This window comes from Onychostruthus taczanowskii, unplaced genomic scaffold (assembly GCF_017590055.1).
Source record: "Onychostruthus taczanowskii isolate IOZ18803 unplaced genomic scaffold, ASM1759005v1 scaffold117, whole genome shotgun sequence".
NCBI lineage: Eukaryota > Metazoa > Chordata > Aves > Passeriformes > Passeridae > Onychostruthus > Onychostruthus taczanowskii.
Genome location: NW_024498318.1, coordinates 1,019,116 through 1,033,429, shown reverse-complemented (window position 1 = coordinate 1,033,429; position 14,314 = coordinate 1,019,116). Strand labels below are relative to the sequence as shown.

Sequence of the window (14,314 nt, the reverse complement as noted above, 5' to 3'; positions counted from 1 at the left end):
CATAATGTGTGACATCTGTTTGCCACAATTGTAAACTTTTGAGGCCTTGGGGGTTCACCCCGGCCCTCATGGAGACCAAAGCAAACTCCTGGCAATTGGGGCAGGGCCCACAGTTGCTCTTGCTTGTTCCCTTGTGATTTTAAACATCCAGACAAGGGCTGATGCATTTTGGTAAAAAAAAACTGATGGCTCAATTTAGCCTGATTACAAATGTCTGGAAGGGTGGTCTGCACTGCCATGGCTAAAATATCTGCCCTCCAGTTGCCTTCAGTGACTGGTCCTGGGAGGTCAGGGTGTGACCTCAGGTGCATAATGTGAGGTGGGAGAGGAAGTTTGTTAACTTTGAGAGCAAGCCTTATAAATCTGGATTTGGCACTTCCTTCAACAAGGAATGTTCTGCTCTTTCAGCTATCCCAGCAACATGGGCCGAATCAGTAGCTAAATTTAAGGGTTGTTTGAATTTCTCAAAGGCTCTGACAACGGCTGCTAATTCTGCAATTTGTGGGGATCCTCGAGCAATCTGAACATCAGACCCCCACTCCTGAGTGTCAGGATTCTTCCACCTCATAACTGACTTGTGGGATCCCCCTGAACCATCAGTGAATACAGTCTGTGCCTTTCGAGGAGCTCTACTTTTTCATGAATTTGGGACCAAATTAAAGCAAGCATTAAATAGTTCATGTTTTGGTAGGTGGATGGAGATTTGGCCTGGGTAGCTGTCCAGAGTGAACTGGAGGTGCTCCTTGGTTTGGAGCAAAGGTTCTAGGCTGTTTAATGTCACTGGAAGGTACATGGCTGTGAATTCACACCCTGCTAGGGTCCTGAGGGGAGCTCTGGCCTTTGTGGTAAGCTGGGCCATAAGCTCCTGAGGTGCTGTGATGGTCTTACTGGGTTTGTGTGATGGAAACACCCACTCTGTGATGAGGAGCTGATCTCTCAGAGTGGCATCCCGCTGGAAAAGGAGCCCATGGAACTTGGGTGACCTCCCCAGGGTGACAAACTGGAAAGGCAGGGTAGGAGCAGCGGTGGCCTTGTCTCGTGGACAGTGCCTCTGATACCTTCTGGATCACTGCACGGGCCTCCAGTGTGATGGTGCCTGGGGAGGCGAGGCCATCAGGGCCTCTCAGGAGGTTGAAAAGGGGTGACAAGTCCTCAGTCCTGATCCCTAGCAGTGGACAAACCCAGCTGATGCTCCCACACAGCTGATGAAGGCCCCTCAGGGTCCCTGGGTTGTCCTGGATGGTGAGCTGCTGGGGCACCGTGGTCCTTTCTCTGATTCAGAGTCCAAGGTAGGTCCACGGGCTGAATCTTCTCTGTAGCCGTTTCCAATCCTGCTCCTTCAATGGTTTGGACAGTTGGTTTGAGAACACCTCCAAGGAAGAGTCAGTCTCAGTGCATGTAAGGATATCATCCATGTAGTGAAGAATTTCGGCATCTGGGAACTTTTCCCCAATGGACGAGAGAATTGTGGGCAACAAACATCTGGCAAATGGCTCATGAGTCTTCATCCCTTGAGAAAGAACTTGCATTGACACCTTTTGAGAGGGGCTTGTCTATTCATTGATGGCACAGGAAATGCAAGTCTTGGGGCATCTCTAGGATGGAGTGGGAAATTAAAAAAACAATCCTTAATATCAGTGACTGCCAATTTCCAGTCTCAGGAGCATTGAAGGTGAGGGCAGGCCAGGCTGTAAAGAGCTCGTGTCTTCAGTGACCTCATTGACCTTTCTGAGGTCTTGCAGGAGCCTCCACTTGTCTTTGCCTGGTTTATGAATGACAAAGACAGGGGTGTTCAAGGGCTAGTGGATGGTACTCTGTGGCCCTTAGATTGCTGTTTCTGCACTAGGGATTCCAGCACCTTTGGTTTGACTTCTGCCCTGAAGTCTGAAGGGATTTCTAGTCTGCTTCCCCATTGTCCCTGCCCCACACAATGACAGGTGCCTTTACCACTAAAGGTCCCACCGTGGCAATTTGACCCTCAGGACCTTCAGTAAGGACTGACCTTTTACTCCACACAGAGGTGGCAGCTGCTCCAGTCCCAGAGATGCCTCCACTGGCTGGCACCAGTTCCCAGCCCTGTGCCCACTTGGAGTGAGCAATGGTGGTGACATCTGACCCGGTGTCAGCCACACCTGGAAGAGAAACTTTGGTACCTTTGTTAGACAAGCCACACTATAAGAGCTCTGCTTTGGCAGAGCATCTCTGCCCAAAAAAACAGAGGATTTTCTGGCAAAACATCAGCCCAGGTGGGTACAAGAAAAGTTTGGGTTCAGGTGTGCCCTTAGTCAGGCGCCTGGGTGGGTCTGTACCTATTACAGTCACAGTGACCTCATCCATTGGCCCCACAGTCTGGGCTTCTGGGAGCACCTGTAACTCATTAACGGTGTCTCCTGTGATTAAAACATCTCCTGGTCCATCAGGAGGTCCGGGTTTAGCAGCTGGAGTTCAGCAGATCACCTCCTCCTTGGATTCAGCAGAAAGGGCACTCACCAGCATTCTCTGTGTCCCTGCCTGGCCACATTGGTAGGCCTGGGAGAGTCAGCACCCTTCCTCATAGCTGCTGGTGTCACAGAGGGCTTCTCAGTGCCTTGATGCTCTGAGGTGGTGGGAAAAGAGGGACAAAACAGCCCAAAAGAAAGATCTTGCAGGAGTGTGGCTGAGTCAACCAGCCCTCAAGGTCTTGAGGGTCGTCAGTTGGCCCCTCAGAAATTCCCCAGAACATTGGGGTTTTTTCCCTCGGGGAACTGGAGCACTTGGCTGCAAATTAAAACCCAGGACTGGCCAGTGGAGACGCTGTCAAAGGGCTAAGGAGAAGCCCCACGGTCAGGGCACCAGCTTGGAGCAGTGTGGGGTTTAGAGGGTGGAAGCTGCTGCCTGATTCCCAAGAAGCATCTCCTGTGGAAAGGCTGCTTGGGTAGGAATTCAGGCAAGGCAGTCAAGTCCACTTTTTTGTTTGGGTTTTTGTGGGTTTTTAAAATTTTTTGTGTGTTTTTTGTTTGTTTTTTTTTTTTTTTTGGGGTTTTTTGGGTTTTTTTTGTTTTTTTTTTTTGTTTTTTTTTTTTGTGGGTTTTTTTTTTTTTGTTTTGTTTTGTTTTGTTTTTGTGGGGGTTTTTTTTTTGGTTGTTTTTTTTTCCCCTGCCAGATCCCATTTCTTCTAGAGTTGTGGCTGCTGGAGCCCAGCAGGCACAGAACAGCAGGGAGGGGTTTGTCCCCAAGCTCCTGGGGACATCTAGAGGGGCTGGCGGTGGCAGGACAGCCCTGTCCCCGCCGTGAGGGGCTGGAGGAGCCCCCCAGTCTGTGCAAAGGTGGGATGTGCTCCGTGTGGGGCTCCAGGAGCAGCAGGGAGCGGGGACAGCCCAGTTCCCGCTCTGTCCCTGTCGTCCCCACCGCGCTGGCTCAGCCGCTGGCTCAGCCGCTGGCGCTGTCCTCGCTGTCCTCGCTGTCCTCGTAGACTCCCAGCAAACCCAGCGAGGACACGGCTGCTGCGGCTGGAAGCGAGCCGGTGGCGGCCGTGGTTCCTGGGGTTTCCATCCCGTTATCCAGGGCAGGACGTGGCTTCTGCTTCCTGCGGGCCACCAGCCCTGCCAGCCGCGCCCTGGAGCTGAGCTTGCCCGCGCTGCGCTCCCAGCTCTCCGTCCTCGGCCTCTTGCCCTGGGGGCCCTCCCGCAGGACGGCCGCGGGTTTTCTTTGGGCTGCGGGATTTGGACGGCGCTTTGCCGGTTCCTCGTCAGAGTCGGAATCCACCAGCAGCCGGCGGTCCTGGGCCTGCTGCAACATGGCCTTCACCTCCTGCTCGTCCTCCTCCTGCTCCTTGCGCCTCTGCTCCTCCTCCAGCTCCTTGTGCTGCTTCAGCATGGCCTCAAAATCCACGTTGGCCTGGCGCTGGTTGAGCTCCTTCAGCTCCTCCAGGTTCTCCAGGATCTCCATCTCCAGCTTGGAGTCCTTGATTCGGTTCTCCAGGACCTTCATGGGATTGTTGAGCTCCTCCTCTTCCCTCTCCTCCTGCATCCTCTTCTCCTCCTCCTCCAGGAGCTTCTGTGCCTGGAAGTTCCTGGTGGCGCCGTGCTCCGCGGTGTAGTCCGTGTTCTTGGGGTCTGTCTTGAAGGTGATCTCGGCCAGGCAGCGCGGGCACTTGATGTAGAAGCGGAAGATGGGCAGCCCCAGGTAGGATTCGTTCTGCACCGTCTCCTTGCGGGCGTTGAACTTCCTGCCCTTGTAGATGTACTCCCCACACTTCTTGCACCTCATGTTGAAGGGGGCCATGAGCCTCACCACGTACTGCCGGTCCTTCGGGAGCTTCAGCTTCGGGATCTTGGCGGGATCGAAGTCCGGGGGGTAATATTTGTTCAGCACTTTCCGTTCCGCCATGGCTGCGGCTTCTCCCGCTCCCCGCGCCGCTCACCCAGCTGGGCACCTTGTGCAGCGGGGGTTTAGATGCTGGAAGTGCTGCCTAATTCCCAAGAGGGCTCTTGTCTTGGTTTGGAAAGCCAGGCGGCTGCTGAGGAAGGCAGGAGCCTCCCCTGAAATGGAAAATGGAAACGGGGTGGTTCTGCTGGAGCAGGGATCCTGCACGAGGCTGGAGTTTTCCTCTGAAGCTCCAGGGGTGCTGGAGATGGGCCTGCTCTTCCTCTGGGAATGCAGGCCAGGAGAAAGCTGCTCCTCTGGGAATGCAGAGGGCAAATGCTGCTGTGGGCTCTAGATCTCAGATTATATCCAGGTAGGAATGCTTGGCTCCTCCCCTGGGCAGAGCATCTCCCAATGGGGTGATGGAATTTTATCAGTGTGACTCGATGGCCCATTGACAGAAGATAATTAATAATTAATGGCCCATTAATGACAGAAGATCTTTCCCAGAGGGAGGATTGGCTGTGGAATAGATAAAGAAAACTTCCCCATGAACAGCAGAGAGCTGCCCCACATCTAAGAGATGGCAAATAGAATACACACCCCCAGGTAAATCTAAACCGAAGACACATCTCCTGTGGAAAAGGAGTGCCCTGCTTGGGCAGGAATTCAGGCAAAGCAGTCGAGTCCACACACCACACTCACCAGGGCTAGCTCATCCAAGAGAGGCAAGAAGGGCCTTTTTATGATAAATTCCAGCCAGGTTTATTCCAGCAGGCTGAAGGGAATTCGGGGACAAAAGACGAGACCATGTGCTCTGCATCATCCTGGTGGCACAAAGGGCAGGGCAGAGGGCACTGCCCTGCAGGGAAGGAGGGGCAGGCACCAGGGATGGCACAACCTGTGGGGAAACAGGGAAAGGAGGAACCCTGGAATTTGGGACATACGGGGAAGGCAGGCTGCGAGGATCAGTGCTGTGAGGCTCCATGGGGAAGTCTTCTTTTCAGCCTCGGTGGGGAAAACTCTGTGGTAGATCTTTCCAGGGTGAAGCCTGGAGGTTTTAAAGGATTGCACACCTGATTGATCTGGCTGAACTGGAGCTGCTGTGGAAGGGGACAGGAAGGATGCTCCCTCCCTCATCCTGCCAGGATTTTGGCTGGAGAAGGTGCCCGTGCAGGCAGAGGGGCAGTTGGGGTGGGATTTCAACATGAAAGGCATCTTCTCCTTCTTCTCTACCTCCCAAATTCACTGTGTTCTTTTAAAACCTCCCTGCTCTTCTCTTTACTTGCTTCAGTGCAGACCACGACTTGGAAGAATGGTGCCTTTTGCCACAGGCCAGCAGCAGATTCCTGCCCCAGAAAGGCTCTGCAGCCCAGTCCTCAGTCCCACACCACCTGCCTGGGGCAGGTTCCTCCTCTGCTTCCTTGTCACCCAAGAAAAGGGAGTTAATTGTCACCCACGGGCAGCAGAGCCTCCCCACCAGCTGCGCAGGTGCCCTGGCTCCTCCAGGAGTTCTGCACAGCAGGGAAGGGCAGGCTGAGCACCCCGAGATAAAATACAGCTGGACACAGACAGAGTTGGGTCAGGAGAAACGGAGCTCTGGTTTGTCCAAGCCTTGGAGCACGGCACGAGCAGCAGGAGGAGGAGGAGGATGTGTTCCCTGGGAGAACAGCAGCCATGATCCTCCCACTCTGTCCTGCCTCTCCCCTCGTGGGAAATACCTGAGCTGTGCACTGCTCCAGCTGCTCCTCCTGTTTCTGCTCCTCCTCCCTCCGTGTGTCTGCGGTGGGATGGGTGTCCAAGGGAAGGTGTTACTCCTGTTCCAGAAAGTGCCAGGACCCTCTGTGCCTGCAGGGTCACATCCCATGGCCTGGCAGCCCAGCCCCTCTCTGGGTGTGTGCAGGGTCAGATCCCATGGCCTGGCAGCCCAGCCCCTCTCTGGGTGTGTGCAGGGTCAGATCCATGGCCTGGCAGCCCAGCCCCTCTCTGGGTGCCTGCAGGGTCACATCCACGGCCTGGCAGCCCAGCCCCTCTCTGGGTGTGTGCAGGGTCAGATCCATGGCCGGGCAGCCCAGCCCCTCTCTGGGTCTGTGCAGGGTCAGATCCATGGCCTGGCAGCCCAGCCCCTCTCTGGGTGTGTGCAGGGTCAGATCCCATGGCCTGGCAGCCCAGCCCCTCTCTGGGTGTGTGCAGGGTCAGATCCATGGCCTGGCAGCCCAGCCCCTCTCTGGGTGCCTGCAGGGTCACATCCCATGGCCTGGCAGCCCAGCCCCTCTCTGGGTCTGTGCAGGGTCAGATCCATGGCCTGGCAGCCCAGCCCCTCTCTGGGTGCCTGCAGGGTCACATCCACGGCCTGGCAGCCCAGCCCCTCTCTGGGTGTGTGCAGGGTCAGATCCATGGCCTGGCAGCCCAGCCCCTCTCTGGGTGCCTGCAGGGTCAGATCCATGGCCTGGCAGCCCAGCCCCTCTCTGGGTGCCCAGCCGTGTCCCCGTGAGCTGCAGCAGCCAGGGAGGAGCTGTGGGCACTGGGCATGCAGCAGGGCACAGGAATGAGTGCTGGGCCAAGGGAGAGAACTCCTCAGGTGGGCATTAACGGGGAGGTGCAGAGCCAGCATCTCCCACCTCTGGCTCCCACGCTCACAAATCCTGCTCTTGGCCCCGTGCCCCTGCAGGGACGGCTGCTGCTGCTCCCCACACAAGTGCCAATGTTTACATGGATGCCACGGCCCCTCCCTCCCCCCTCTCCCTCCTCTCCCGTCGTGTCTCACCGCCTCCCTCAGCCCCCTCTGCCTTAGTCAGCTCTGCCTTGCTTTGCTCCAAAAGCCTGAACGTTTTGCACTTGAATATCAAAAGTTACTCTCAGAGCTCAGCAGGCTGTACCAGGTGTGCAGCCCTGCCAGCTATAGGTGCTTCCACATCTGTTTGCAGCAATACCTGTCCTGTTCCTAGAAATACCTGTTCTGTTCCTAGAAATACCTGTTCTGTTCCTAGAAATACCTGTCCTGTTCCTAGAAATACCTGTTCTGTTCCTAGAAATACCTGTCCTGTTCCCAGCAATACCTGTCCTGTTCCCAGCAATACCTGTTCTTTTCTCAGCAATACCTGTTCTGTTCCCAGCAATATCTATTCTATTCCCTCATCTCCTGTTCCCAGCAATTCCCATTCCCTCCTCTCCTGCCTTTCCAGCAATGGGTGCTTCCACGTTTCCTGCCTTTCCAGCAATACCTGTTCTGTTCTCTCACCTCCAGCCTTTGCAGCAATTTTTGTTCTGTTCCCTCATCTCCTGTTTCCAGCAATACCTGTTCCCTCATCTCCAGCCTTTCCAGCAATGGGTGCTTCCATAGCTCCCATTTCCAAGCAATATCCTCCACCTCCTGCCTTTCCAGCAATTCCTGTTCCCTCCTCTCCTGCCTTTCCAGCAATGGGTGCTTCCACACTTCCTGCCTTTCCAGCAATATCTGTTCTGTTCCCTCACCTCCAGCCTTTCCAGCAATGGGTGCTCCTGTATCTCCCATTTCCAGCAATACCTGCTCCTTCCATCCCCAGCCTTTCCAAGAACACGTGTTCCCCCATCTCCTGCCTTTCCAGAAATTCCTGTTCCCTCACCTCCAGCCTTTCCAGCAATGGGTGCTCCTGTATCTCCCATTTCCAGCAATACCTGCTCCTTCCATCCCCAGCCTTTCCAGCAGTTCCTGCGCCTTCCATCCCCAGCCTTTCCAGCAGTTCCTGCGCCTTCCATCCCCAGCCTTTCCAGCAGTTCCTGCGCCTTCCATCCCCAGCCTTTCCAGCAGTTCCTGCGCCTTCCATCCCCAGCCTTTCCAGCAGTTCCTGCGCCTTCCATCCCCAGCCTTTCCAGCAGTTCCTGCGCCTTCCATCCCCAGCCTTTCCAGCAGTTCCTGCGCCTTCCATCCCCAGCCTTTCCAGCAGTTCCTGCGCCTTCCATCCCCAGCCTTTCCAGCAGTTCCTGCGCCTTCCATCCCCAGCCTTTCCAGCAGTTCCTGCGCCTTCCATCCCCAGCCTTTCCAGCAGTTCCTGCGCCTTCCATCCCCAGCCTTTCCAGCAGTTCCTGCGCCTTCCATCCCCAGCCTTTCCAGCAGTTCCTGCCCCTTCCATCCCCACCCTTTCCACCAGTTCTGCTCCTTCCATCCCCAGCCTTTCCAAGAACACGTGTTCCCCCATCTCCTGCCTTTCCAGAAATTCTTGTTCCCTCACCTCCAGCCTTTCCAGCAATGGGTGCTTCCACACTTCCTGCCTCTCCAGCAGTACCTGTTCTGTTCCCTCACCTCCTGTCCTTCCAGCAATGGGTGTTTCCTCCTCTCCAGCCTTCCCAGCAGTTCCTGCTCCTTCCATCCCCAGCCTTCCCAGCAGTTCCTGCCCCCTCACCCCCACCCCTCCCAGCCCCAGGGCAGGCTGTGCCGGGCTCCCTGGTTCTGGCTGGAGCAGCGATGGATGCTCCGTGTGTGTCCCCGTGTCCAGCAGGTCCCTCCCTGTGTTTGGAAAGGTGTCTTACAGGTGCTCCTGTCTCTGTTCTCTGTCTCCCCACCCCGCTGGGCTGAAGATTTGGGGTTCCCCACTCAGCACAGGGATTTTGTTCTGTGCAGGGGAGCAGCACGGCAGCACTGGGGTCTGTGGTGTTGGTGTTAAACCTCCCCTTCCCGAGGGAATGGGTGTGGGGACCTAAATGCTTCCGCAGAGAGGGAGAGAACTGGGGAAATGTTCTCAAATTGCCCATCTGGGATTTATCTCTGTGTTCAGTGACTGAATCTCCTATTCAGTGATTTATTTGGGGTCCCAGGGGCGGGAGCAGCGTTCCTGCTCCGTGTCCCTGAGCTCTGTCCCTCTCTGCTGAGCCCGGCACTCCCCTGGGGTTTTCTGGGCCAGCAGCAGCTTCTCCCTGTTCTGTTTTACACCCAGCCCCGTGCTTTTGCCTTTCTCCTGGGGTTTGTTTTTCCATCCCGAGGCCGCAGCAGGGTGCTGTGCTCTGCCTCTGCCGCCAGCCCACGGCTGCGCTTTTGCTTCTCAACAGCTTTGGGCAATTTCTTCTCCCCTTGCCTGGTCCTCCTGGCCAGGAGAGCCACCAAGGTTTATCCTCAAGCTGGAAGGACCCCGAGGGATGTGGATTCTGCAGTGTGACGTGGACTCAGCCTTGTCTGGGAGGGAACCTCAGTTTGGGGTTAAAACCCTGGAAAAGCATCCCCAGGTGGGAGAAGCGTTGGGGTTCGGAGTTGTTGGTTTCCCTGTTCTCCACGTCCGCAGGAAGTGGGTTCTGTGTGTCTCATGTTTTAAGAGTTGCAACTAATGTTTATAAAGAGCTTGTTATTTACGTTTTAAGCACTTTAAAAAAAAAATAAAAGTTGTTCAAGCTGTTCCTAGACACTTCTGATTCATTGACAACAGCGTCTGTGCTGACGGCGCCTGGACACTGAGTGACATTTCTGTTTATCTGCTGCAGGAGGAGCAGGAGCAGGAGGAGGAGGAGGAGGAGGAGGAGGAGGAGGGTGTCCAACTCCTCCAGCAGCTTTTCCACCTGCCCTGACAGTCCCTGAGTGCTGCAGTGGGAATGCTGCAGGAACCTCGAGTTCCACCCCAAATCCTGCTCCTGGCCCAGGTGTGGGGCACGAGGGGTTTGGGATTTTTTGGGTTTCTTGTGGTGTGCCCTGAGCTCCCAGGGAGCCTGGCTGGGGCTGGGGGTCAGGGTGGGCATTGGGGAATTCCTTCCTGGGAAGGGCAGGGCTGGAGTCCCCATCCCTGAGGGCTTTCAGAGCCCTGGGGACGTGGCACTTGGGGACATGGGACAGTGCTGGGGATGGCTGGACTCTGATCTCAGAGGGATTTTCTAGCCTGAACCATTCCATGATTCCCCCTGCAGAAGGGAAGGGAAGGAAAAAGAAAAAGAAAAGGAAAAAGAAAAGGAAAAGGAAAAAGAAAGGAGCTGGCTCCATCGGTGCTCCTGGGAGCTCTGCTGTCCCAGCTCCTCTTCCCCATCCCTCCCACGTTTCCCCACTCAGCTCTTTTCCTCCCCAGCTCCTTCTCTCCACTGAATCCTCTTCCCTGGAGAACACGAGCTCCCTTCAGCCCCAGGACGCCCCTGCTGCTCGCACAGAGCAGCCCCCCGGCTCTGCCCCTGCTGTGTTTTCCCTGCAGCCGCAGGGATGGAGCCCCCAAAACTCCCCCGTGGAGGGGGGGAACCCCGGCTGGGCACCAGCACCCCCCAAAGCTGCTCTCACTGCCCCTCCGAGCTGGGCAGGGAGAGAAAATACAACAAAAATCCCACGTGGGGAAGAGGGCAGGGAGCGATCCCTCAGAACCCACCAGGGGCTGAAAGGGGCACGAGAGATGGAGGAAATCAGTCTAATTTATTGATTTAATTTATTGCCAATCAAACCTGAGCAGGGCAATGAGAAATAAATCAAGTTATTGCCAATCAAACCAGAGCAGGGCAATGATAAACAAATCAATTTATTGCCAATCAAACCAGAGCAGGGCAATGAGAAATAAATCAATTTATTGCCAATCAAACCAGAGCAGGGCAATGAGAAATGAACCCAAATCTGAAGTCACTTTTCCCCTCTCCCCTCCTTCCTTCCCAGGCTCAATTTCCCTCAAGCTTCACTCCCTCCTCCTTCCAGGTGGTGCAGGGGGACAGGGAATGGGGCTGTGCTCAGTCCACCATTGTCACTGTGCTCCTTCCTCCTCCTCCCCTCCTCCTCCCACTCTGCCCCTGCTCCAGCGTGGGCTTCCCTTGGGGTCACAGCTCCAGGATCTCCTCCCCCTGGAGCCCCCCCACCCAAAACCCATTTCTGGATGGGCTCACACCGTGCCTGGGGGTTATGGGGGGTCATTCCCCATGGGCTCACACCGTGCCTGGGGGTCATTCCCCCTCCCCAAACCCAAAATTGGAGCAAAGCATCGTTTTTTTTTGTGGGGGAAGCACCCCCTCCTCCCCAGCAGGGAAACACAAGTTGCCAGCCAGGATGGATCTGCTGGGGCTGCCATCAGCCAAAGAATTGATATTCTTCTGGGATTTCACCAAAAAAGTGATAGTCTTATGTCACTCCAAATGGGCTGGGATAAACAGATTCTCTCCCCTCTGCTGTTACCAAACATTCCTGAGTCAACAGCGGGGGGGAGGCAGGGAGGGGGGAAAGGGGGGTTCTGGGGATTTGGGGGTTTGGGGCAGCCTCCATCCTCACACAGAGCCTGGGATGGGCTTTGGGAGGATTTGGGGGTTTGGGGCAGCCTCCATCCTCTGCAGAGCCTGGGATGGGCTTTGGGAGGATTTGGGGGTTTGGGGCAGCCTCCATCCTCACACAGAGCCTGGGATGGGCTTTGGGAGGATTTGGGGGTTTGGGGCAGCCTCCATCCTCACACAGAGACTGGGATGGGCTCTGGGGGGCACGGGGAGCCCCCCCTGAGCTCTTGGCAGGGCTGGGGTTGGGTTTATGGCTCTGGTTCCTTTGGGATGGAGCTGGGGGGGAGAGGGGGAGCCTGAGGGGGGCTGGGGCTGGGATCGGGGTTCAGTTTGGGGTCAGGGCTGAAGTTGGGGGTCAGGGCTCAGTTTGGGGTGTCCCTGCAGAGCTCTGGGCACAGCTCAGAGCCCCCAGCAGCAATCCCCAAAGCCCAGGGATGGCAGGGCCAGGGTGGGAGCAGGGTGCTGCTCCTCATGCCCTGTCCCATCCCTGTCCCATCCCTCTCCCATCCCTGTCCCATCCCTGTCCCCCCGGGCACCAGCCAGGCTCTGTTTTAGCAGCAGCCCCGAGGAGCAGCAAGCAGAAATGACAAAACACCATTCCCCCGCTCTTTCCCGTTCCACTTTTCACCCCTCAGAGCCCTTTTGGACCCCTTTGCAGATTTTGGGTCACTGAACGGGGCAGTGCTGAGCCCGCCCAAAATCACAAACGGCTTTTGCAGGCGGGAAGGAGAGAGGCAAGCGGGAACCGACGGGCTCTGCAGGCACAGCAGCACAATTCCCAGCAGAATTCCCACAGCAAAACGGGCACCAACGCTTTCCCGGAGTGGCAAAACCACGGGATTTTCACGTTTCAGGCGCGTTTTGAATCCTGCCGGGAATCCTGCTCCCCGCCTTTGCTGTCCCCGGGCCCTGCCGGGGAATCGATCCTGACCCCCAAAGGCGCTCCGGACAATCCTTATCCATCCCGCTAATCCCGGAGAGACAATTCCGCGGGCGGATCCGCGCCCCGCCCGCCCGACATCGATCAGCACGATGGTTATCGGATGGGATCGATATCAGCTGGGATCGATATCAGCTGGGATCGATATCAGCTGGGATCGATATCAGCCCGATCGTTATCAGCTGGGATCGATACCAGATGGGATCGTGATCAGCCCGATCGTTATCAGCTGGGATCGATACCAGATGGGATCGATATCAGTGCAGATCGTGATATCAGTGCAGATCGTGATCAGCTGGGATCGTTATCAGCCGGGATCGATATCAGCTGGGATCGATATCAGTGCAGATCGATATCAGCTGGGATCGATATCAGTGCAGATCGATATCAGCTGGGATCGATATCAGTGCAGATCGATATCAGCTGGGATCGATATCAGTGCAGATCGATATCAGCTGGGATCGATATCAGTGCAGATCGATATCAGCTGGGATCGATATCAGTGCAGATCGATATCAGCTGGGATCGATATCAGTGCAGATCGATATCAGCTGGGATCGATATCAGTGCAGATCGATATCAGCTGGGATCGATATCAGTGCAGATCGCGATATCAGTGCAGATCGTGATCAGCCGGGATCGTTATCAGCCGGGATCGATATCAGCTGGGATTGATATCAGCTGGGATCGATATCAGTGCAGATCGTTATCAGCTGGGATCGATATCAGCCGGGATCGATATCAGCCCGATCGTTATCAGCTGGGATCGATATCAGCTGGGATCGTGATCAGCCCGATGGTTATCAGCTGGGATCGATATCAGTGCAGATCGATATCAGCTGGGATCGATATCAGTGCAGAACGTTATCAGCTGGGATCGATATCAGCCTGATCGTTATCAACCCAAAGCGTTATCAGTGCAGATCGTGATCAGCTGGGATCGTTATCAGCCGGGATCGTGATCACCCGATCGTTATCAGCTGGGACCGATATCAGCTGGGACCGATATCAGCCCGATCGTTATCAGCTGGGATCGATATCAGTGCAGATCGTTGTCAGCTGGGATCGATATCAGCCGGATCGTTATCAGCTGGGACCGATATCAGCGGGGACCGATATCAGCCCGATCGTTATCAGCTGGGACCGATGTCAGCTGGGATCGTTATCAGCTGGGATCGTTATCAGCTGGGATCGATATCAGCTGGGATCGTGATCAGCCCGATCGTTATCAGCTGGGATCGATATCAGTGCAGATCGTTATATCAGTGCAGATCGTTATCAGCTGGTATCGTTATCAGCCCACAGCGTTATCAGCTCCGCTCCCGCATCCTGGCCGCGATCAGAGCCGCAGCTGCAATTCCACCGGGAATTGTTCGTGCAATTGGGAGAAACTCCGAGAGCATCGGGTCCGACCATGGCCAGCTCTGCCAGGGCCACCAGTGCAGCAATTCTCCAGCCCCTTCCCAGCTCCCTCAGCAATTCTCCATCCCCCTCAGCAATTCTCCAGCCCCTTCCCAGCTCCCTCAGCAATTCTCCAGCCCCTTCCCAGCTCCTCAGGGATTCTCCAGCCCCTCCCCAGCTCCGTTCCCGCCCCTCGGTGCCCTTTTTCCCACAGATGCCATTCAATAAATAACATTCGGGGTGGGTTTTGGGCGTTTTTGTGCTTTCGCCTCTCTGTGTTTCGTTATTAGCTCAGTCTGTCTCACAGTTAAGGTCAAACTCTTCTCTCCCCTCCCGCTCACCAGTGCCCCCCCATCCCCCCTTTCCCCGCTCTCTCCCGCGGGACTACATTTCCCATGGTGCCTCGCGGCCAGCGCGCTCCCCATTGGCTGGCGGAGC

At 55.8% G+C, this 14,314-nt stretch overlaps 1 protein-coding gene across 1 annotated transcript; it reads right to left on the bottom strand.

Moving 5' to 3' along the window:
• Positions 1-3,118: 3,118 nt before the first annotated feature.
• Positions 3,119-4,579, bottom strand: LOC121348287 (splicing factor YJU2-like). Its single transcript, XM_041427631.1, has one exon. The coding sequence runs from the start codon at positions 4,366-4,368 to the stop codon at positions 3,409-3,411; it is 960 nt and encodes a 319-aa protein (XP_041283565.1). The 5' UTR covers positions 4,369-4,579; the 3' UTR covers positions 3,119-3,408.
• Between the last annotated feature and the right edge of the window lie 9,735 nt (positions 4,580-14,314).